The following is a 26,681-nucleotide window of genomic DNA, read 5'->3' on the forward strand; positions in this document are numbered from 1 at the left end:
AAATGTTCACCGCTAGGGCAGGGGCTAATTAAATTATCATATAGTGGAATTTATGTAGTCATTACAAAAGAATGAGGTAGCTTTGCTTCTGCTGATAAGATCTCTAAGTTTGCATTATTAGCTTTTTATAAGAATATAACAGCATTACAGTATGTTCCCATTTGTATCTTGATAAGAAATGTGTAAATATATATATATATATATGTATATACATAATAGTACAAAAACATATGTAAAATGACATTTAAATGCATACAACCACCACAGGCATATACACATGTCATATGTACATAGAAATTTCTAGAAGAATACATAAAAAACTATTGATGATTCTTCCTTCTGGAAAATTATTTCTTGAGGAAACATTTCACTATTCATTGTATTGCACCATTCAAATGTTATCATGAGCATGCACTTTCTTTGTGATAATAACGTCAGTTCTTCAAAAAATAGCAGCTGAGTCTAAAATTCCAATTGCAGAAAGATAGACATGCAAATTCATTAGAAAACCTCTGTCCTCCAAGAACCTTAGGAAGACTAATTTTAAAATAGGTCTTCTGTTTAAGAACTGTAAGAAAAGCCAAACAGTAGTTGGACTGTATCTTGACTTGTTTTTCTTGGTGTTAGAGTCCAATAATTTATAAAGTATGGAGGCCCGTGCCATCAACTTCACTTTGTGACACCTGAGGTATCTCCACCTTGTTTATAGTATCATAAAGTGGATTATTCTTCTCTGTGTAGCTGGCATAGGGCTGCATTTCATCCTAAGAAAGAAGTCAAAGTCAAAATCAGTTCAGAAAGGCCAGAAATCATTATAGAAATCACCTGCATTTTTTCTAACAGATGCCCACAGCTTTAGTGCATATCAATAGTGCTTATATTTGTGTCTCTGAGCTTCCATGAACATTGGAGCAAGGTCTTGCTCTAATACCCTATCAAAAAGTATTTGTTGATTACTTACATCTGTGTGTGAGGTGATAGCTGTGTGGAAGAAGAAATAGACACTGGAGTGACATAAGAAGTGTTTTTCTTTTTTTATTAAAGTATTATACATGGTAGTTGGAGTTATAAGAAGTACTTCTCAAAGGAGAGAGTTAAAGACTTAGTAAGCTACTGCATACAAGAAATTAAGGAGCAAGATAGGTTTTACAGGAAATGATAATTGTCTTGAAAAAGGGAAGTCAAGAATTACAGATGGTTCCATGGGAAAGGAAACACCAACTCAGTTTCTTCAAAGTCCACAGGAGGCAAATATTATATGATTAGGATATAGTTTATGAGATGAAAATGTGGATTTGGGTGATGCATAAATAGTGCTTGATAGATAATTAACAAAAATAAGTACACCTAAATATCAGCATTGTAAAATCAGAGTTTTTTTAGTTTTGATGGAAACTCAACTGATATAAATTACAAATGATGTTGCTAAGTTTTCAGACTATGCACCTTAAAAGCTTGTAAATATTCTTTTTTGTCTTATCTTACCTCCTCAACAACTGTAGTAGCTTCTGGTTTTTTCAATTTACATTTTCTATAAAGATGAAATAAGCTGAAATGAATGCAGAAAATGTCATTGTTTAGATTGAAAAATGCAAAAGCCAAAACGTATACCAAAGTTCATTTTGATAGAAACCATAATAAATTGGGAATGAACTACCAGAAATGAGTGAAGAATACTGCTTGTGCTTAATACACTCAATCGAGAAAATTCTGAATTTTAGAAAAGGAAGTAAAATTATGCAACAGAAACTTGAAGCAATAGAATATATGTGGCACATTTTTGGGTACATTAAAGGAACTATTATGATTATTTTCATAAATAAAAAAATTAATATGCACTGTGTCTCCCAAGATCCTGCCCTAAATAGCCTAATTCCCCATGCTTGCATGCCTGAGTACTCTTCAAAGTATACATATCTAACACCTCCAAGAGACTCTTTTTGACTATGAGAGAAAGGCTATTAATATTCTAAGTTACCCAGTCTGTCAATTCTGTATGTCTGACTGTTTTCTGGTCCAATAAAGCTAAGACCAGAAAAACATTCATCAGTCAATACCTGTAACCGCTGATTTTCAAACAACAAATGAATCCCCCAATGACCAAAATAACAGGGATGAAGATGTATAGATAATACAATTTTTCTGTTCCTTTGGCACCTGCAACATAGACAGAAAAATGTATGATTCAAATGTGGCAAATTCAGATAATGGAATATTATTCAGTGATTAAAAAATATATTAGCTACTAAGCCATGAAAACACATGAAGAAAACTTAAGTGTATATTGTTATGGTTTGCATATGAGGTATTCCCCTAAAAGCTCCTATGTTAATATAAAAACGTTCAAAGGTGAAATGATCAGATTATGAGAGCTGTAACCTAATTGGTGCATTCTAATTTGAACAGATGAACTCGGAGATAACTGAGGCAGGTGGGGAATGCCTGGGGAAGGTGGATTCCTGGGGGTGAGCCCTTGAGGACTCTATCCTATCCCCCTGGACTCCTCCCTTGCTTCCTCTCTTTTCTATTCTCTTTCTCCTCCTTCCCTGCCCTCCCCTACCCTCAGCTTCCTGGCTGCCATGAACTCCCCAGCTTTCCTCCTTGCTGCCCTTCCATCATGATGCTTCACTTGACCGTGGGCCCAGAGGAATGCAACCCACCAAGCATGGACTACGTCTCTGAAACCATGAGCGAAAATAAACTTTTGCACCTCTAAGTCGGTCTTGTCAGGTATTTTGGTCACAAGGATAAAAGGCTGACTAACACACATACTATTAAGTGAAACAAGCCAAACTGAAAGTCTATTTATTATATGATTCCAACTATATGGTATTCTAGAAAAGGCAAGTCTGAGAAGACTGATTTAGTGTTTTTTTTTTTTTTCACTGCTGTGACCAAAAGACCTGACAAGAACAATCAGAGGAGGAAAAGTTTATTTGGGTGCTCAAGGTTTCAGAGGTCTCAGTCCATAGACAGACAACCGCATTGCTCTGGTCTGAACAGGAGACAGTACATCATGGTGAAAGGGTGTAGAGGAGGGAAGCAGATGGGAATATGGCAACCAGGAAGGAGAACGAGAGATTCCCCTCATCATGGACCAAATACACCCAGAGGCATGCCCCAATGACCCACCTCCTCCAGCCATACCCTACTTGCCTACAGTTACCACCAGTTAATACCTATTTAGGAATTAATGTATTGATTAAGTTAGGGTCTCATACTCCAAATACCTCACCTCTAAGCTTTCTTGCATTGTCTTACACATGAGCTTTTGGGGGACACCTCATATCTAAACTACAACAGAATCAATAAAAAGATCAGTGATTGCCAGGAATAGAAGGCAAGGAGGAAGCACAGAAGATTTTTATAGCAGTCAGACTCTACATGGCAATATACATTTGTCTAAACTCATAAAACGTATACCATCAAGAGTGAACCCTAATATGAACTGTGTACTTTGGGTAGTGTGCCAATGTAGGTTCATAGATGGTAATAAGTATAATACGTGGTTTGGGATGCCTATAGTGGGGGGGATTGTGCCTGGGTGGACCAGGGGTTATATGAAAATTTTATGTGTTTCCACATAAAATTTCTCACCTTCAGCATTCAGGAAAAAATGATTCATTATAAAGGAAGGTAATTGGGAAAAGAACCCTAATTCTAAAGTCACCTTTCTTCTCAGGCATTGAAACTAAGATGAAGGTAAAGCAGCAACCTTAAATTATCTGTTAGCTTCTGGCCACAGTATAACTCAGTCAAACTGCAAAAGTCAAAAAACAAATTGCCAGATCAAGAAGCATTGTTTTCAGTCTGGAGATTCCTTAGAAAACTTGAAATGTAACCACCATTTGACTCAGCTATCCCAGTCCCAAAGGACTTAAAATCAGCATACTACAGTGATACAGCCACATCAATGTTTATAGCAGCTCGATTCACAATAGCTAAACTAAGGAACCAAACTAGGTGCCTTTCAACAGATGTATGGATAAAGAAAATGTAGTATATATACACAATGGAATATTATGCAGCCTTAAAGAATAATGAAATTATGGAATTTGCAGGTAAATGGATGTAGTTGGAGTATACCATGCTAAGTGAAATAAGCCAATCCCCAAAAAAACAAAGGTCAAATATTTTCTCTGATATGTGGATGCTGATCCATACTGACGGGCGGGGGAGGAGGAGCTAGGGAAGAATGAAGGAACTTTGGATTGAACAGAGGGAAGTGAGGGGAGGGGAGAAGGTTTGGGGGTGGGGAGGGTGGTGGAATGGGATGGATATTATTAGCCTATGTACATGTATGACTGCACAAACAGTGTGACTCTGCATCATGTACAGCCAGAGATGTAAGAAATTGTGCTCCATTTGTGTACAATTAGTTGAAATGCATTCTGCTGTCATATATAACTAATTAAAACAACAACAACAAAAAAAATTAAGCACTCTTTGCAAAACTGTGCTCCTGTGTTTCATGAATGTGGCTTGAGGGCAGCAGAAGGAGGAGGAAGTACAGGCTGAGCAGGCTGGGGTCCAGTCCCTTCAACTTCCTTCAATAATTCACGTTTTTAAAAGTTGAACTTCTCAGTATTTTATTTGAAAAAAAAAATACTTGGCTTTTATTGTTAAAACAATAACATTGTTTTTGAAATTCTCTTTTCCAAGCTAATGAGATATCTCTTACTGGATGTGCAAGGAAGGCAGACTAGATTTTTGCACTATATGGAAGTTTGAACTAGATGGTCCCTTCAATTCTATATTCTATAAATACAGCATCTTGTCATAACACTGGACGGTGGATTTTATGTACCACCGAGACACAATTACTCTTCTCAATAAATACTGCTAGACTCTTTTAAAACAAAACAGGAATGAATATTGAAAAATTGTGATTTAAACACAGACTTTGCCCTTCTCCCTTCTTAAAACTTACTAAAATATCAGTAAGAAAAGGTTTAAAATATAGACTTCCAAAGACAAAGAGAACAGGAATGAAGACAAGAACAGATGAAAGATTACAACCTTTTTTTGAGTAAAAAGAAAACAAATGGAAGAATTGCAAATGATTTAAACAGTGAAATAAGTGAAAAATCTTAGTGCCCACAAACCTCCAGAAAGAATAGAAAGCATCAAATATTCTAAAATCACTAGAGGATTTTAAAATGGTCTTTCCATGAATAAATGATAAATATTTGAGTTGAGAGATATGCTAATTACTGTGAAAGATCATTTCACAATGTAGAGATGTATCAATTTATCACTTTATATCCCATAGATATATAAAATTATTATGTCAATTACAAATAAAATAGAGCTTTAAAAAGAGATAAATGCGTAAAAGCAATAGAAAAAGTAGTACCTGGCAGGGGACTAAAGTGTAGAGCTAAAAGTTGGGAGTATCTCTGAAAGTCTGTGTTAGAGCAGGTAAACTGCAGCCAGGCACAGTGGTGCATACCTGTAATCCCAGACACTCAGGAGGCTGAGACAGGAGGATCAGGAGTTCAAAACCAGCCTCAGCACAGCGAGGCGCTAAGCAACTCAGTGAGACCCTGTCTCTAAATAAAATACAAAATAGGGCTGGGAATGTGGCTCAGCGGGCTAAGTGTCCCTGAGTTCAGTGCCCAGTACCCCTCTCAAAAAAAAAAAGAACAGATAAGCTGCCAAGTGCCCTGCCACACCCTTCCCTAACCAACAGTAAAAGGGGCGTCTGGTCTCAGAATGTGATCTAGAGTCAAGGATCCAGACATCATGGAGGGTGGAGATGAGGTGCCAGACTGCAGAGCAATACTAGAGGGAGGGCTGGGCTCTGAAAAGTGCCTTCAGAAAATAACCCTCCAGTCTCCTACCTCAGAGGGAAAGCCTGACCGTCAGTGGTCTGGGAAGGGAGAATGAAATACTTCTATTAAATACATGTGTGTTCTTTTAAAAATATACTACTCAACCCGATTTATGATCAGCATAGAAGTGAGCTTTAAAAGTAGAATAAACTATATTCTAAAATATTGCTTTTTACAACAATGTATGTGATATTCTTCTAGACCTATCTTTTTATTTTGGAAACTAGAGATTAAAGTGGAGGCTAAAGTGGGGTATCTATAAATGAAATTTCTCTGTACATTCTTTTTTCCTTTCTGACATAATGCCTCTAAAAGAATGGGGGAGAAAAAAACTAGAATTACTAACCAGGAAGCAGATCTATGGATTGACTCCTGTTGCCAGTCGGGTGGGAGACCAAGCAGGTCACGGTGGACAGATTGCCATCTGGATAATGGCACCTACTCCTGGTTGTCACTGTGCCATTGTCCTGGTATTCTTTCCCAGTGACACAATCCCCCTCTGGGGCCCAAAAAATCTGTGCAGCTGGCCTGCCTGCAATTGCTTTGCACTCCACAGTTCTATTCTTCTCCGGAGACAGGATCACTTCAGGGGGCACTGCAGAGATGGAAAGGAAATCATGCTTCAGTCTCAACATACGGTTATGGGATTACAGAGACATCTGTTTCAGTCACAAATCCAGTAACCCAAAATATCACAGTAGACGACATTCTTTACCTAACACTTGGAGGTGATATGTATGTTCAAAATTTCCATCAGTTGCTCCCATTTCACACCTGTAATCCCCTTCATGTGAGATGGACACTGGATGGATCTGAAGTTCAAGATTCTGGTCAGGTCTGGAGGCCCTGGAAATTCTCCCATCAGTACAGTTGTTGTTCCCGGTCTGATTTGTTTCTCTGTTGAGGGACATGCTGCACGAAGGCTTGTCTCTGAGGTATATTTTCCATGTTGTTAGTATCAACACTGATGTTGGTGGAATACGAGGGCAACAGAGCACAGCCTTTGTACCCATCTGCACAGATAGCCAAGTGTTATCTGGACACACACAAGGAGAATGAGAAAAGAAAACCTTGATAAAGAACTTTGTGTTTTTGATTTTTCATGGTACTATCTTGACAATGATACTCATAAATTACTAAAGAGTCTCCATTTATGAAACACCTAACTGTCAACCATTTTATACAAAATAACCCTGCCTCAAGGAAGATTACATAAAGTGGTACTAGAACCTTGCTTTCCTGGTGATCTTATTCCAGATTTACACAATAAGTTAACTTTCACAAAAATACAAAATGTATCAAACCAAATCCAAATGTTGACCAATTTATTCTAACTTATTCATTAATGTAGAAAGAATATTCATTATGAGAATATTGGAATTAGATCAGAATTTTGGTATATAGAAACAGACAAAAAAGAGAATTATAGAGAATTATAGATTAAATGACAAAAGCAGTGTCCTAAATCTAATGTTTTGGTGGTGAGCAATGTTGGATTTATCATATAATTTATGATGGAATAATTGGTCATGTGGTTGTCTCCCCTTGAGTTTTGATAAGTAAAAAATATCAGTAACTTCAAATCTAAATGCCAATCCTTAACTGTTGACACAGATGTGAAAAGTATATGGTACTTTCATTAAAAGTAACTCAAATGGAATTCAGGGTGAACTAGCTAGAAACTTTATGTTTTCGGGCAATAAAAAAAAGTCAGGGGAATTAATAGAATTTAGAATAATCTGCTGTTTCATCAAATTAGTAATTACATGAAAATTAAAAATGATGATGTCTAGTGATAAGAGATGTCTAAAAATATTTATTTCTGATGAAAAAACAGTGTGGCATATAAATTAAGAAACAAAGACAAAAAATTGTTTTGGGATTGCCAAGATGTGATATTGTCAAACACAGCCTTTAGATATTTTTCCCTTTCTTGCAGTTCAGTTAAACATACACTTCCAGAGAGTGCAGCTGGCCTGCCTGCAACTGCTTTTAAGTAAATTTTGATCACAGATTTGGTTTCTGTATGTTCAATCTAGTTATCAGATTTAATACAAAAGTAGATTCTTTTGTACCTCTTTTAAAGGAAAAAATTAAGCTCTGTGACCTTCAAGCAATTTTTAACACAGACCCCCACACTTGTCATAAACCAACATGAACTGTCCATGACTGAGAGTGGTTTGCCGAGAGATGATTACTCAACCAACGCATCTGCCATAGCTCATCTCTAACAAAAGTGAGGTCAGTGTCATCATCACTTTAACATGGGCAGAAGCAGCTATAGTGGGACAAACTTTTTATGTGAATGAACCTTGGTTGTGCTAAACTCTGTACTCAACAACATCTCTCCTTTCCATTATAGGGTCACTTGTCTTTTCTGGGTATTCATGGTCAGCTAAAGATCACATAACTAGATGAAGAAAGAGAGAGGACTTGAACTTAGAGCTGACAGGAAGTTCAACCCATGCTCTTTCCACCACTCCAACTTGACAAAGTTGTAGAGGCAAGTAAGACTGAGCCTTGTTTGGGGAAGCAAGCAGTGGTTGGATCCTCAGGGTACCTCACACCACAGCACTGAGATCACCATATTCTATAGTTAGACATGAGGCTGGCCCACTGTCAGGCCATCAGCCACTGTAACTAACAAAGTTCAACCCCTCAATGCTGGCCCTCGATAAGGAAGCATATTACCTTCTGTAGGAGATAATGTCTGATTTCCATCCATGCATGAACTACTTGAATCTAGAAAATATTTAGAGAGGCATAAATTAAATGAATTTTATATTCTCAAATATATGGATCTATTATCTCTCAAAAAAGTCTCATTTACAGGAAAGACAATCAGTTAACCATCACTAAAATTATACAGAAATCATTGCAAAATAGAAATTAGAAGTGTGCCATGTAGGGGTAAAATCATGGTACTATTTTGACAATGATACTCATAAGTTATTAAAGAGTCTCCATCTATGAAATACCTAACTTTGTCAACCATTTTATACAAGATAACCCTGCCTCCCTTCTTCTACTCCCAGCCCCCTTCTCAGCCCCTGGGGGATTGATCCAGTGTAGGCATTTCACATGAACTGATCTGGTTAAACTCTTTTCCCCATGTGCCATTCTGTACTTAAAGTTGGTCCAATGACAGGCACCTCACCCAAATGGACAAAGCAGAGCCCCTTTCCTCAAGGATTTTAGAATCAGAATTGACAAGAGTCAATCCATCCCTCTTCTTTCCCTATTGTTCCCTACTTTGGAAGAAAATAAAGGAAAAATATGCAGAATCAAAAGGAGGAACCTAGATTAGAGTCCTTATAGACTTCAGCTTTATAGTTCAGTAGTTCCTGAGACCCACATGCTTTTCTTCCTTTGGGTTCTATAGAATTGCTTAAAGTCAATTTAGACCTCATGAAAGATTGCTAAATTCCATTTTATTTTATTTTTGTGTATATGTATTGCAAATGTTTATCTTCTATTCCATGCCTCATATTTCAATTTCATGATAGTGGTTTTTTTAATTGATTTTTTTAATACACAAAGCGGAATGCATTACAATTCTCATTACACATATAGAGCACAATTTTTCATATCTTTGTATATAAAGTATGTTCACACCAATTCATGTCTTTATACATGTACTTTGTTTTGTTTTTTTTTTTTTAAAAAAAGGCATTTTATTTTAAAAGCAATTACACAGAGGACAGGTTGGAAGAATTAAGACTAGTTTTTTTTTTTAAGTCCTCATATTACCCATGAAATACTATTGTATTGGTTGAAAGTGAACTTGGACCAACTGTAAATATATTACAACCCCTGCAAGTAAAAAAGCACAACTGATATGCTAAAAAAGAAAAAAAATCATACAAAATAATTAAAATCCATGAAAGGCATAAAAATAAATATAAGGAAAAAATAATATGGGCAACAAATAGAAAATAGTAATAGCTATGATAGATATTAATTCAAATATATCAGTAATCACTTTGAATATCAGTAGTCTGAGTGTACCAATTAAAGGACACATTATCAGGATGGATTAAAAAGCAAGATGAACCTGTATGTTGTCCATAAGAAATGCCCCATAAATATAAAGACACATATAGTTTAAAATGAAGAGAGAAAGGTATATCATGTGCTAGCCCTAATCAGAAGAAAACAGTAATCGCTATATTAACTTGGGGCAGAAAAGAGATAAGACCAAGGAATGTCATCGAAGACAAAGAGAACTACATAATGATAAATGGGTCAATTCTACAAAATGACATGACAATCCTTAACATGTATGTGCCTAAGAAAAAAGCATCAAAACATATGACACAAAAATTGATATAACTTCAAGAGAAATATATGATCCACTATTATTGTTGGAGACTTCAACACCTCTGTATGAGAAATAGATTCAGCAGGCATAAAATAGGCAGAATTTAGCTTAACTTAACAAAATTGTCTACCAACTGGACATAATGGACCTCTAAAGAACATTATGAATAACTCTATGCCCACATTCACATCAAGCTCATCTAACAGATGCACCAAAAATAAACCACATTATGAAGCCATAGGACATATAGTAGCAAATATAAAAGAATAGAAATTATACAATGTCTGCTCTCAGCACAGTGAAATTAAAATAGAAATCATTAACAGAGAGGTAACTGGAAAATCCCACAATTTTAGAGATTATACCACACATACTAAATAATGCATGGATGAAAACAGAAATCTCACAAATTTAAAAATATTCTCAAGTAAATGAAAATAAACTTTTCCAAATTTGGGGGAAGTAACAAAAGTTGTGTTTCCACAGAATTTGTAGCATTGAATGCCTATATTAGAGATAAAAGATGTAAAATCAGCCAAACTCCAACTTTAGGATACTATAAATAAAAGGTGAAATTAAATTCAAAGAAGCAGAAGGCAGCAGCAAGGCAAAGTGGTGCATGCCTGTAATCTCAGCGGCTCCAGAGGCTGAGGCAGGCGGATCATAAGTTCAAAGCCAGCTTCAGCAAAAGTGAAGCTCTAAGCAACTCAGTGAGACCCTGTCTCTAAATAAAATACAAAATAGGGCAGGGGATGTGGCTCAGTGGTTGAATGCCCCTGAGTTCAATCCCGGGTAAACCCCCCCCCAAAAAAAAGAAGCAGAAGAAAATACATAATAAAATTAGAGCAAAATGAATGAAGTTGGGAAAACAATTAACAGAAAAAATTAACAAACCATAGATTTGTTAATAGATTGTTCTATGAAAAGAACAATAAAATTGATAAGCCCCTTGCCATACTAGTTAACAAAAAGAAAGCATGCAAGGTATAATATATGAATGAAAGAGGGGACATCATTACAGATTATATGGACATTAACAGAAAAATAAAAGAACATTATGAATAACTCTATGTCCACAAATTGGATAACTTGGATGAAAGACAATTTTGTAGAACTCATACAAGAAAAAATAGGCAATCTTAATAGGCTTATATAAATTAAACAAGTTGAATCAATAATTAGTAACCTTCTAAACCAAAAAAAAAAAAAAAAAAATCAGGCCAAGAGGTGTTCACTGGTGAATTATGCCTAATAATTAAGGAAGAAATTATTCTGGTTCTATGCAATCTCTTTCAGAAGATATAAATGCTCTACAAATTTTAGAAAATGAAATCCAAGAATGTAAAAAGGATTATACTCCGTGAGCAAGTGGGATTAGTCCCACATATGTAAGGCTAGTTCAACATCCAAATATCAATTAAATCAATTTAAAAAATCATCACATCACTAAAAAAGAAAAAAATCACATAATCATATTAATATAGGTAGAAAATCACTTGACTAAATTAAATCCAACACTTATTCATGATTTAAAAAAAAAAAAAGCAATCCCAGTGGCTCCTGAGGCTGAGACAGGAGGATCACAAGTTCAAACCCATATTCAGCAACAGTGAGGTGCTTAGCAACTGAGACCCTGTCTCTAAATAAAATACAAAATAAGGTGGGGATGCGGCTGTGGTTGAGTGCCCCTGAGTTCCTGGTACCAATAAATAAGCCAATAATAATTAATGGTGAGAAAACAGAGCTTTCCTACTAAGATCAGGAACAAGGTAAGGACAATCACTTTCATTATTGCTTTTCAACTGGATGTTCTCACGAATGCAATTTAGATAAGAAAAGGGATTACAAAAAATACAGATATGAACACAGATACAAAATTACTTTCATAATTTATGTCCACATGAAAACCTAAACACAGATATTAATAGCAGCTTTATTCCTTCCCCCTCCTTCTTTGGTAGTCCTGGGGAATGAACCCAGGGAATGGCTCAAGCACTGAACTACAACTCCAGCCCTTGAGAGCAGCTTCATTCCTAATTTTCAAAACTTGGAATCACCAAGATATTCTTTAGTAGGTGAAAGGATAATGGAATGAAAGAAAATAGAATATTACTCATTACTTAAAAAAATGAAATAGCAAGTCATGAAAAGACATGGAAGACATTTAAATGTATATTATTAAATGAAAAAAAAACAGTCTGAAAAGGGAGTATACTGTATCATTCCAACAACATGGCATTCTAAAAAATGCAAAAGTATAAAAACAGTAAAAGATCATGAGTTGCTAGGGGTAAGAGGTAAGATGAATAAATGAAGCAAAAAAGATTTTTAGGATAGTGAAACTACTCTATGCAATGCTATACTGGTAGAAAAATGTAATTAAGCATTAATCTAAATCCATAGAATATAAACCCAAGATTGAACACATAACAAACTAGGACTCTGTGTAGTGATGATGTGTCAAATGTGTAGATTTATCAGCTGTAACAAATGTACTATTCAAGTGGGGGAATGTCAATAATGAGGGAGGCTTAGTATGTGTGGGGGCAAATCACTCCCACCCCTTAAGACTTGGTTGTTTAAAAGTGCTCTAGGATAATACTCTTAGGTTTCATTCACACTCCATTTTTAAAACATGGGATATTAAAAGTGGTATCAGAAACATGAGGATTTAACACACATAACATTAGAATGTGTATCCACACAAACACAAAACAAAATACAAACAAAAACTCCTGACACTGAAAATAATGTTAAAAAAAGAAAAAACTCCTTTTCCGTTTAAGTCAAAATCATCAGCAAATGTAAGAATGTTTTGTGATTTTACTACTAGTGAAACCTCTCAGTAACTTTGAGCAACAGAAGTTTCCTTTTCCATGTCATCACTGTCATACGCCTGAGCAAACACATAACCACCCACTCAGCAGACGTTGCATAGCCATGACTATGCAAACCCAGACTCCGTGAAGCTTCCTCCATCGAGAGAAAAGGCTCTCAGAAACAGCGCGTGACTTTCTTGTGATGTTCAACAGTATGCGTCTGTTGTAAAAGGCTGTACTGTGTGTGCTATATTCTAAAAAAAAAAAAAAAAAATCTAGAAATAGCATTTCTGAAATTTCATCATTCCCAATAACAACTCCAGATTCAGTAACTGTTACTAACCAAATAGAGTATGGATTATGCCAAACTAAAATAGTTAATATCATTGTTAATATTTATTTATTATTTCTAAAGTTTAGAGTTAGTAAGCAAAAAAAAAAAAGTCCTGCCCTTTCATTCATTTTCAGGTCTTCTGATGGAATACAAACAACACAGTTAGGGAACTGATGAAACTGTGGACTAAAAAATAGTAATAATAATGCTACGATTTCATAAGATAACAATATAACCCAAGAGAGAATAGTGTTTTATAGTTTCGTTTTTACACTTCTTTTAATATTTCTTTATAGGTCTGGGAGCCTCTAAACTAGTAGTAAGCTAAGTAGAATTCATTCTTATTGCTTATTATGATCTTTACAAATTGTCATCTTTATTATTATTTAATATTTAATAAATTTACTACTTCTGAAATATAGGATGCAAATAAATATATGTTGAAATCTATGAAAACATCCTGACATTATATGAGGAAAATAAATAAATAAATAAGATTATTTCTTTCTTCATTTAGTGGTTCTATCATTCAAATTTCAAAACTGTTTTCTTGCAAACTTCAGTTAAAAACTTCTGTATGACCAAAACTTCTGTATGACCAAAAAGAAATTGAGTAATAAAATAATGCTATCAAGCAAAAATCTGGAGAATTTTTCACATTTATTTCCCCACCCCACCCCCCAAAAAAAGAAAGAATGGTACAGAAAACACACAAACAATAAAAAAGAAATAGACAATTAAATTGAAAGAAAATTGGACAAAAGATATGAATAGACTGATAAAAGAAGAAATAATATGTTGAAGGTTACTTAGCTAGTAAAATAATTCTACTCTTCAGTTACAGCACAGAGATAAAAATAAAATAGCCACATGGTTTATAAAAAGAAAATATGAGACATGCTTAAGGAAAGTAATAAGTTCTAAAATACAAGAACTGAATAATAATCAATGGGTGAATAAAATTACAAAAGCAAAAGAGAATCCTGGTAAATAATAAATTTCATCCTAGTTTCCAAGATAATCATCTGTATCAACTGGTAGATCACAGTGCTGACAAGAGCCATCTTGCTGCACCTTTTTTTAAATATATATTTTTCCTTTTCTTGAGGTATTTTCTGTCATTTAACCTAAAACTTGTTAATGGAAATAGACTTGTTCCCTGACCTAAGGCAGATGTTGTACAAATATGTATCCATAATCACAAAGAATAATGTGTTCAGTGAATGTATTGATATTGAATATATATGCACATTCATATATCTAAGGATATGTATGCTAAAATATTAATTCCAGCATGGTTTTTAGTTTTTAAAAAACTGAAACTAATCAGAAAGTCAACCTGTAGGGAGCTATTTAAACATGAAGTATGTACAAAGGCTTTGAAGAAAGCAAAATAATAAAGTTGCCATTTTTGCAATGTTTATTAATGCAAACATAGTGCAAAGTACTTAATATGCATCATTTGACTTGATCCTCACAGCAACAGTAGATCAGAGATTTTAGATAAAAAACCACTCCAAATTTTTTTTTAATTGGCAGCTAATACACATTTTTAAAAATATTGCCTGAGGCAACTAAAAGTATCCATAGCCAGATCTATCCGACGGGCTGCCAGATTGTTTCTCTGATGTGGAAATTAGGGGAAAGACCAAACCTAGAGTTTTGAAAATTTTTATACACAGGGTTCTGTTGGAAGCAGTACAGTTAACAAAAACAATGAAGAAAAGTAGACAGTAAATGCAGAGCCATGAAGCCACGGTAAGAGAATTCATGAGAGGAAAAATCAAGATCAAATGGTGGGGAAAGTCTTAAAGTAAGATCTAAGGAGTTGTATGATTCTGTACTAAGAATGTCAATAGATGACCTTTAAGATCTGTAAGAGAGCATTTTCAGTAGAAAGGTAGCAGTGGAAACCAGACCGAAAGGGGATGAGCAGAGGCAATCCAGTCAACAAATATAAACCCAGGCTTTCAAGAATTCTGACTTAGAAAGAGGGCAAAATGGGACAGTGGCTTCATCTGTACATGTCAGATTTGAAAGAGAGACCAACGCCTGGAGCGGTAAGGATTGAGGAGGCATTTGAGAACCAGGGAGTGAGGCTTGTTTGTAGATAGGAAGAGGGAGAGGTAGAATTTCAGGGGTGAAGGAGGAGGCTAACTGGGAAAACAATCCTAGGGCTACTGGAGGGCCAAGAGACATGGAGGGTTGCTTGTGAAAAGACAGATATTTTATCTCTGAGAGGAACAAAAAGATTAAGAATGATCACAGACACTTGAGACATTTTGAGGAAGTTCGGGTTAACAAACATTATTGGAGTAGCTACTCAGTGTCAAGTAGCTGTGTAAAGTTCTGGGCATGACAGAATCCGTGAGGCAAGCTCCCAGCTCGGAGGAGCCCTACCAACCGGGAACATAAAAAAAAAAAAAAAAAAAAAAAGTCCACATTGAATGATGGGTCAATTAGGAGGTGAGCAGCCATCTGATGGGTAAGAGGGATGGAAGGGATTTTGTTTGTTTGTTTTTTGTTTTTAACTCAAACTACAGTGCTTGTAATCCTTGCTCCTATCGGAACCACCTGCAAAGATTCATGAAGTCTACCCGCTTAGACCCTAGAAAGTCTGAGTACATAAGTTTGAGATAGCACCCCAGGATCTTTAATATTTTAGGCTTTGTAGAAGATTCTGTCCAGCAACTATCTTAAAATTACTGGCTTAGAACAACCACTGGGGAACATCTAGGAGGGAGTCAATTAAGGATAGATAGAATGATTTTTCTTGGAGACTGAAAATAACTGGAGTTCATTATTTGGAATCCACAAATATTTACCAGTTGGATATTTTTTTTCAATAAATTGTCAATACAATAAAATGAATTGTAAAATCAAAATATAGTCAAAGTATTCCCTTAGTATATAATGGATAAACCTCTGGGGCAAAGGAGCATTCCATGGTAAAGTAAGAAAATGTCAAGAAAAAAAGAAAAATCACTAACCACCTTAAAACAGTATGAACACACACAGATTGGAAAGACACTTTTACTGAGTCACTAAATTTTCTCAAATAATTTCCTTCAAGCACAATCAGGTTTCCCCTGTGTTGACAGAAAAAAAAATAGATGTTGCTTTCCCCTTTTAGCTAGGATCCTTTCCCCTTTCTTTGCTACCTAACTTCTAGAATGAGTGGTCTGTGCCCACAGCCTCAATATTCTTCCCACGCACTCCCTCAACAAGAGCAGCAATCTGGCTGCTCCCACACTTTCTACTCAAAATGCAATTTCGAAGGTCACCAGCATTGTAGAGTCAAACTTTTGGCCCCTCTGCAACACTTGTGCTCTGCTTGGCAGATTTTGGTACCATGAAAGTTGTTCGAATTAAAATGAGGTTGTTTGTATGAAGGCTTAGTGTGTGTATGTTTTGGTGCTGGAGATAGAACCTGGGGCCTCATGCATGCAAGGCATGCACTCTACCAGCTGAGCTATATCCCCAGCCCAAAGGCTTAGTTTTTAAAAGCAGAATAAAATAAATAGAGCCAGAATTATGAAGGAGGAAATTCCATATTTAAGTCTGATAAGAACAATTATAAACATGACATAAAGGCTATTATAACCGTACACAAACAATACTTCTTCGAGGACATCTGGCCAACAACTGTCTTTATTCTTAGACTGCCCCCACCCCTGTCACTGACCCTCATAGACAAGAATTATTGTTTCAAAATTACTTACAATACCCCCTCAATTTGCCTTTAAAAACTTCTCCTTGCCTCAACCTCTTTGATACACACATGATTTACTATGACACATATGTCCCCATTGCAATGTACTCTTGAATCCACTTATGAATGCTTGGAGAAGGCATCAACAACAAATCACTTTCTTCTCCACGACACCAATATGTTTGCCTCTCTCTATCTCCTTCCCTGTCTTCACCAATTACTCCCATATCTTCTCTGCAAGCTGTATTTTCCTCAGATATGCAAGTGTGCTTTCAACCTCTCCCCAAAGTTTCACCTGCTCCTCTTTCTCTTTACATCTTCTGTCATCCCTCTCTCTAACCCCCAGAACTTCAAATTGACCTCTCCACACTTGATCTCCTTGTTTCTGCCCCTGTGGTCATGGCTTAGCTTTCTCTGTGCTTCATGTGAGCTGTTTGACCTGCCTGGAATGTTCATCTCACAACTCTAGCTCTTTCTGTTTGTCTTAAATATCTTTCCCAGGGAAGCTTTCTAACCCCCAGACCATATCCAACTCATGGGTGAAGTGTTTCTACATCAGACTTTATTTTCCCTTTCACAGTCTTCATTATTAAGGTATTTGCAACAATGTATTTAATCTCTATCTTCCCTACTAGATTCTAAGCTCCAGGAGAGTAGGATGTTGTGTCTCTCTTGATCAAGTATCCCCAACATGAAGCACACGACTTTGACTGACACATGACAGACACTCCTTGTAAGGTATAACTGACCCACATTTTAGCTGTAACTTATTTTTCCTAAACAAGAATTGCAAATCTCTAGCTGCTATTCCTTCTGATTTCTTGCTGCCATTTCAAGTGCATCAAAATGTCCTAGATTTCCCCACACACACTTGCTGCATCTCTTTCCCCTCTATTTTTTGGTACTAAGGAAGTGTTCCAAACTCAGCTCATCTACCATAAAGTTAAGTGATAGATATTATTAACAATTTCTTAAACATGCCTGGGCTTTATTTTCCTACATATAAAATGAAATAATTTTATTTGGATATTTCTAAAGTTCTTCCTTTCTGAAAACTCTACACTTCTTAATAGTGTTGTACATCTTCTTCATTTCACAGATCAGTAAATTACTATCTAAGGAGGCTAAGCAATTCCTTAAAGATGAAAATAACCATACAAAATGGACATGTTATAATTGTTGAATACAATAGAGAGAGAAAGGTTGAAAGCAGCCAGAAAAAAAATAACACATTATATTCAGGAAAACAATGGTATATATGGACAACTGACTTCTCATCCAAGATAGTAAAACATTTTTAAGGTACTGAAAGAAAAAAAAAAGTTCAGCCCCAATTCTCCATCCAGCCAAAATATGCTTCAAGAATGAAAGCAAATACTTTTTTATATAAAAGAAAACTAAAAGAACTCCTTGCCAGAAAACTTACACTTCTAGAAATGACAAAAGAAATTTTTCAACCTAAAGGGAAATAATACTATACTAGATAGAAACTGGGAAAATCAAAAAGGACTAAAGATTACTGGAAACCCCAACTATGGTAGATGTGGACATGCCCCAGGATCTCCTTCAAGCAAAGATTCCACGGATGTTACTGGGAGCACTGGTAGAACTCAGCATTCCATCTCCAGCGTCTTCAGCAATTTGTCTCAGTTTTCCTGCCCAAAGTCAGACCTTTCCTAGAACAGTCCTCATCCAATAACCAGAAGACTGAAAGTACAAAGGACCAGCCAATTTGAGAACGAAGGTTCTCTTTAAGGCCATTATATCTCTAAAGCCCCCCATAGGGTTAGGAGTGGGTAACAGCTGGTTGAGATCCCAGGAAGACTTTTCCCTCTACCAGTAAATATTCTGCACATGAAACTACATCAGTCTGATTCCAAGATAACCTGCAACACCATCACTAACTCAAAGTGCTAGAGATTTTTGAAGAAAATTATATCTTTAGAAATGGAAAAACTTCCAGTCCTGCTTCAGTCCTGGGACTCTTCAATAGTGCTTCCCTTAAACACAGATTAGATTTTGTTCTCAGAATGGGGTCTAGGTTTTCAGATATGCAAGGCCTATAAATTCTATTTGGGAAAAGTTGGAAATTATTTTCTTGGTGTTGATGCCTGAATAATATTTGGGAGAAAAGGCAAAAATATATTAATGACTATTACATTTTAATCACTGTATAGATGAATATTTTGATACATTATAAAATCATAATACCTCTGTTTGATTTTATTAACAAGCACTATTTATTGAAATACTGATAATCTTATTGAGAAGCAGTTTATACAATAAACACTTTAATTTTCTCACATGTCCTTATTACCATTCCCCACTACCACCAGAGATTGAACTCAGAGGCACTTTATCACTGAGCCACATTCCCAGCCCTATTTTGTATTTTATTTAGAGACGGTCTCACTGAGTTGTTTAGTGCCTCCCTTTTGCTGAGGCTGGCTTTGAATTCTCAATCCTCCTGCCTCTACCTTCCTGGGACTTCAGGCATGAGCCACCATGCCTGGCTTCCTTATTGCTATTCTTAACTTATTAGTCTTCCCACACCCAACTTCTCAACTCATTCTTCAATTTCAGCAAAAGTATCTTTCCTCCCATTTAAGGTTATCTACACAATTCATAGCTCATCATGTGTGTCTTCCTATCTCTTCTTAGATCTTGCCCTCTGTTATAAAGAGGAATGAGATAATTAGGCTCCTTAGGATCCAATCCAGAAATCTCTAGGGCTTATTCTGTTATGTGTATTTTGATGGGTAGTCTTTTTGTGGAATTATCCTCTTCATAAATTGCCCACAAACTCTGGATTTTGCTACATTTCCAAGTACATACAGGAATTTCCCTCCTTAGTGTTCTCCCTCCCTAAACTGAGCTGAATACCTTCCTCTACAAACTCCCTTCTCAGCCAACAATGTGGATCATTGAATACTGGGGTAGAATCTTTTGGCTCCTGTTTCAAAATAAAGTTTTTTACTTAGTGCTACCAACATTCAATGGGACTCTGCTGCTATACTATTCTCCCAAAATATTACCTTATTACATTATTTTCCTGTTCACAAAATAATAGATGACCCCTCCTTGTCTAATGCACAATTCTCAGATTTCTCTACTCAGTTACCAAAGACCCCTGAAACCCAGCTTTATTTCCTATTATCATACAGCACACGATATCTGTGCCATCAAACTAAATTTCTTTCTCCCCCGAAAACCCTTGACTTTGCTCACATTACATGGCCCCCCCTCCCAATTTCCTTCTCTGCTTTCTGGTTAGTAGACAAGATTTAATAAGAAAATACCTGAGGGGAAAACTGAAAATAATTTAAATCATCCACCACTGAGTCAAGTTCCCAACCTTGTAACTGGTCCCCCTTCCTTCAACTCCTCATCTCTTAGACTACTTCTTCCTCCTTTTACCCCTTTCATCTTATAGGTTTGGGGTATGGGTTTGAATTATATATTCCTGCTCCAGTTAAAATCATTCCACCTTTTACAACCTATCAGTCAAGGCCCAATTCCAGATACTTCTCCTCCACGAAGACTTCAGCAAGTCAACCCACCATCATTTCAACTTTCTTCAGATTGTTCCTGGGCTCCAAGACAAAAAAAAAGTCAAGATGTACTAATTTTAAATCTTTCCCAAAGACTTCATCTCAGCTTTGAATACACTCTATGCTCTTAATAAGGCCTTCCAATATATTTATTAATTGCTTAAACAATTATAGGAAAATATACCTATAAATTATTTTAATATGTAAATTCACAACTATCACAAACTAAAAAAGAAAGGGCTAAAATTAAAGAAAGATAAATCTCTTCTTTATTTCTTTCTTTTTTTTTTCACAACTGCTTTTAATCTCTTTCTCCATCTTTTGCAATTCTGCTCAAATTACCCCATAGCTCAGTCTTGATTTTTATCTACTTCCTCTGTTGCCTGCTTGCCCTCTAGTGGAAGGTGATGATAAATGAGTAAAAATTATCCCCCCAAAATAAAGATGAGGGTTCCTATTCAGTAACTCTTTTTGGTGAAATCAATAACTTTTGTAAAAGGTACATTGCTTTTAATTGAAATGGGAAAATAAAATTTGAACACATACAAAAAATCTAGAAGACAAGACTCAAAAGATAGGAGCAGCAGAGAATATGGAGGAGTGGAAGGGAGGAGGACTTTGTACAAGGTTTGGAACTTGGCTTTGGAATGGACAATCAAAATTACCTTTAGTTTCACCCTCAGGTATTTTGTTATTAAATTCTGTCTACTAACCTCCACATTGCTTAAAGTTATAAGCAAATACGTAGACAAAAGTAAACAGTTAAGCATGGTTAACGTGAAGCCAGGAGCTCTCTTGCTCCTTGGTGAATGTGTCGTGGGCACAGTGAGTTGCTTCTATTAGGCAGTATTGACAACAAAGCAATATCAGTAAGAAACATAAAGCAATCACCACAAGTGGTTTTCTTCTCACTCTCCTAAATCATTTCTTGGGGGAATTTATCACACCAAATCACTGCACATAACTGGATTTTTTAATATCTTGATGCCTAAACATTTTGACAACTTTATAATGATACAAGAACAGACTTCAGAGATTTGATGTATGCAATATCTCCTCGTTGTGCACAGAAATCATTTTAAATTTTACACCATTCAACATTCAAATTTCAAATTATTATATTTTCATCTTGTTATGTTTTTCCCTTTACCAAGAGTAATAGTTCGAATCAACATAAACAGTACCTCAACTATCTGGCTTCCCCTGACCACCTTGGGCACTGCACAGCCTTTTAGAAGAGCTTTCTAAAACAAGATTCCAACTGTGGAAAGATTCAGATCACTTTTTTTTAAGTGAATAACAGTCCATAGTGAGTTTATAACAAATTTTTGGCTTTCCCTTTTTCAGTGGTATTTAAATAGTGGTGCAGTGAGAAACAGAGAGTAGCACAAGGGTTAAACATTGAAGAAAATCACTCTTTCAAATGTCTCCTGATGTTTACTGACATATGTTATAACTGAGTATGAACACATACTAGTTGTTCTAACCTTGAACAAATCATGTCATCTCTCTAAGCCTCAGTTTCTATCTTTGTAAAATGAAGAGATGTCTTCCATGCATACTTTACTGGGTTACTGTACAGATCAAAAGAGAAAATATATGTGAAAATTCTCAGAAAGGTACAGTAGTGGAGGATGGTCATTTTGTGTGTACCCACCAGTAAGATAAACCTGTGATTTTTTTTTTTGCTGAAAGATAGACAAAAATGACTTTAGAGTTATTCCAATGAGGGGAAAAATACCTTTTCTCTTTCAATTATCAAATTTATAAAATTTAAAACTAACTACATTGTTCCTTTGCCACTGTTCCATCTACTAAAAGTGAAACCTGCAAACTCCCTATCACATCAACTCCTAACAACCCTCTGTAGTGAAACAGGACACCCCCGCAGTAGCCCCCATGTTCTCTTCAACTCCTACAGGAACCTAAGATGAGGAGTGTGTCCTCTAATTCAGAAAGTGTTTCCTACAGCCCACACACCTTCAAGAAAAATACAGACACACATCACAGGTGTTCCAGCAAAACTGCATGCATATATTATATTTCAAAAGTACCTAGTCATAAAAACCAATAGAAAGCAGTAAACTTTCCTAATCTATGCTATCAACAATGTGGACTTAAATGGGATAAGATAAATATTTATTTATTTTTCCTAAAGAAGCAAAGAAGATAAAGAGAACTCAGACAACTTTGATTGCTGCTAGTATGTGTTTAATTTTTGCCTGCCTTATTGGAAAAAGGGGAATGAGGGATAAGGAAGGGGCAGTAAGGCATATCATAGAAATGTACATATTGTGGTAGGATAAAGTAAAATAAACAAGACAAAACAGAAAGTAAAGATGATAAAATCAAATAAATCTGTGGGTAACGTCTTACATCTATGGCTACAATGGCTTGCATTGTCCCATAAGAAAGGCAAAGAAAACCCCAGAGGAGCTAAGTCTAGGTCTCTCACCAGTCATTCTCCCAAAGAGAACTCAGACTCACCCGACACGAAGAAGGAGGTCAACATCAAGAGTAGCCCTAGGTCATGAGTTCTGCAAGGGCAGAGCATTTCTGTTTTTGTTTTCTGCCCTTCACTCAGTACTTTTCCTCCTTACAGGTAGAGGAGCAGCTGTGAGCATGGCGAGGCTCCCTCCGGTCGACTTCTTGGTGCTGGTTCCTCTTAGTCCAGCAGCAGCAGGGGACTTCTTTCCTCCAAGCCCTTTCCCCTACTGGATGTGTTTTAGCCTGATTAGTAACTTGGAAGAGAAGAAACTCTTCTCTGGAACTTGACACAGCATTAGATTTCCTGTACAAGGCGCTGAAGCAAAGACAGAGGAAGCAGATTGATTGAGTTATCTTTCAGCTCATTGGTTCCCCTCTCACTTCTGCTGCTCACAGATAAACTTTACAGTAAGACATTGAACATGCCCAAGAAAAACGGATTTGTCTAAACTTACATTAAAAAGTAAGACAGGATATTTCTCTGTTTGGGGTTCATGGCTATACATTTCCCAGTCATGATACCTTTTAGAAGCTTTCTCCAGGTTGAAGTGTACAGCCTTAGTATTCAGATCTGGAAGAAATATTTCTGCTTGAAAAATCCTGGATAAAATTGCTGTGTAGGAAGGAAATCTGCATACAAGTCTGGAAGTGTCTGTTTTCCATTGTTAGTCTAACAAATAACCACAAACTTAGTGGCTTAACACAATGCAAACTTAGTATCTTACCAGGTAGGATGTCAGAAGTTTGGAATGAGTCTTATAGGAAGGACTAAAACCAAGGCGTGAGCAGAGCTACAGCTTTTCTGGAGGCTTATGGAGAGAACCTCTTCCATGTCCTTTCCAGCTACTAAAGGATGTCTGCATTCTTTGGCTTGTGGCCACATCATTCTAACCTTTCCTTCACTGTCACATCTCCTTCTCTGATCATGACTCCCTTGCCTCCCTCTTATAAAGACCCTTCGTGATTGTATTGAATCCATCAGATAATTCAGGATAATCTCTCTGTCTCACAATCCTTAATCACATCTGCGAAGTCCATTTTACCCTATTAAGTGACATATTTTCATGAAGTAGACACCAGGGGAGCATCATTTTATGTCACAGTTCAGTACTCATTGGCAATTACTTTCATCTTTGAAGAGTTACACTGTCATTTTAACAAAATTAATAAACACTCATCTTTTAGTTGACACCCATCTGGAATTCCAACTTTCCATGAAAACTCTGCCTAATGTTGCCAGTTAGTCTGCATTTAGATACATCTAAGAGAGAAAAAAAAAATCTTCTTTGTGTTAAGAATTTCCTAACCCATGGCAAAACCCTCCAGGAAGGGGAAGAAAACATTGCAAACAGGAAAAAGATTAAACACGATGCATTTTTTTTCTAAGTTAGCAATTCCATCTTCCCTCTTTCCAAACATTAAACTATATATATTTTCCCCTCCCCCTTCTCTGGCTTTCTTCCCAGTGAATTGATTTGGCTCAGACAGTAAAACAAGGTCTCTAACGGTATGGAAGACTGAGAGAATGAGTTATGACAATGAGTGGACTATAGCAATCTTCTCCTCTGTCCAATGTTTAACCAGGTGTCAGAAAAATAAGTGAGAAAATGTCATTTAAAATAAAACACTCTTGATTTCCACCACATATAGCAGATCAGACCATGGATTCTGATAACAGACAGACCTAGAGTTGTCTCTGCCATGCAATTAATAGTCCAATGTCATGAGGCACATTTCTTAATCAAGTCTATAGCCTTTTTTTTCCACTTAATATTAAATTGACAGGAACTTTTTCGTAAGTCATAAAAAATTCTTGATGATCATTTATTTTAATGTTTGCTCAATGACACAACCAAAACTCACCACAGAAGGGCTAAATGATCTTCTGCCTGAAGTCTCAAAGTGATTTGGTAACACAGTTGAGAGTGAAATATTTCACGTTTGCTAGTCCGAGAGGCACACTCCCATGTGGTCATCTGAGACCAGACTACAGCCTGCTATCAGCAGTTCAGGAGTCAACTGAGTGGTATCAAAAACGACAGATTCACCAAGTTGATTTGGCAGAATGAGACTGTTTTTCTTTCTATTTCCTATCTCTTCCACCTTCAAACCCCTACCTTTACTTTGTACAGAGAGCAAGTGTTCAAAATAATAAAGGGACCAAGGATTAGTTAGCAAAATTATCCACCTAAAGTATGCCCCAAAACTCAGTATAATAAGAGAAAGATATGTGTGTCTGGTAAATGTATTTTTCTGAAAAAATCTAAAGACCCCAAATTCTTCTTGGCTATGCCCCGTGGGCACAGAGACCCAGAAAACAGCAGAAGAGCAAGAGAAAAGTTTTGGTCAAGCCAGAAACTCCAACCTTTTATTCTACCAGTCTTTTCTTCAATAATACCTACTAAGAATCAGGGTAAGTGAGAAGGGGAAAAAAAATGATGTGATGCCAATTAATTTTTGTGGCACCTAAAATAAAAAAGATTTAGTAAGTTTTAGAGCTCAATTAAGTTACAATGTCCCCAAACTTTCACTGCCTGATTAACTCAAAATTGGTTCATCTGCCTACAAATGCTATTGAAGTAAATTTCTTCTGATCAGGTGTACTTCTCTGTCTCCAAGTCAGATTCAGACTTAGCCACCATCATTTAAGGTAGGACACTGCAGTCTTGCCCGGGGACTCCTCCCATTATGAACAAACTGAACACAGAGCTTTTATATTTACTGCAGTCTCTTTGGGCCTTTTATTCCTGACCCTTTGTTCCTTGGGCTCTTTATTCTGCAGGATCACTGCCTAATCACTCACCTTCTATTTGAGTATTGACCACCTGGAATTTCATTATCTGCCTGCTCCCAGGCACATAGCTGAATTTTCTGGATATGTATCCTTGCAAAAATAGTCCAGTACCTGCTTCTTTAACATCTTTACTTTCGGCAAGCTCTCTAGTTCAGCTATCTGGTCTGATGTACCCTTCCATACACATACACAAACACACCAGCTAATCACTTAGTCCCATTTCCTTCAATCTACCCTGTGCTACCACTAGCCAAGTCTAACTTAGAAATTTCATAGAGGTAAAAGAACAATGCCTAATGGTATGAAGAATTTCAAGAAACCCAAACTCCACAACATTTCACTCTTTATTTCCTCCCTGCCCCTGTGGCACAATTAGAGATCCGAATCTAACCATTACTGCAGAACACTGTAAAATCAAATCACTGCACTCCTAGACATATCCATTTTCTATTTTCCAGTTCACCTCTGCAATTTTTACCAACCCAAGTTCTCAAAAATTGTCTGAAGTTCTGGATCTTCCTCCATGCACAATGTTGATTGGTAACTTAAAAGAACCTCACAAAATGCACATATCTATTTTTACACTCTACTGTTGTACTGATATTTATCTTGAAATTTTTACTACACAAAAATTATCCTTAGAAATTTAGAAAAAATATATAGCCACCTGAAAGCTACAGATTATTTTTTTCATTATGATTTTATAGACTATACAAAAAGGAAAGTTTAGGAGCAGATATTCGCTACACCCAACAGAGAAATTAGTAAGCATATTTTGTTTCATGCCTAGTATGAATTTTAGATTTCACTGGTCATATTCAGAGTAAAT

At 36.2% G+C, this 26,681-nt stretch overlaps 1 protein-coding gene across 1 annotated transcript; it reads right to left on the reverse strand.

Annotated features, from left to right (window-relative positions):
* Positions 1–638: 638 nt before the first annotated feature.
* On the reverse strand, positions 639–23,132 carry LOC113188114 (cell surface glycoprotein CD200 receptor 1-like). Its single transcript, XM_026396288.2, has 7 exons — positions 23,059–23,132; positions 8,526–8,576; positions 6,550–6,870; positions 6,181–6,429; positions 2,058–2,157; positions 1,486–1,531; positions 639–764 (listed from the first exon to the last, which is right to left on the reverse strand). Exons 1-7 carry the CDS (start codon positions 23,081–23,083, stop codon positions 639–641), a joined length of 918 nt encoding a protein of 305 aa, XP_026252073.1. The 5' UTR covers positions 23,084–23,132.
* Positions 23,133–26,681: the final 3,549 nt, after the last annotated feature.

This window comes from Urocitellus parryii, chromosome 2 (genome assembly GCF_045843805.1).
Source record: "Urocitellus parryii isolate mUroPar1 chromosome 2, mUroPar1.hap1, whole genome shotgun sequence".
In the NCBI taxonomy this organism is placed as follows: domain Eukaryota; kingdom Metazoa; phylum Chordata; class Mammalia; order Rodentia; family Sciuridae; genus Urocitellus; species Urocitellus parryii.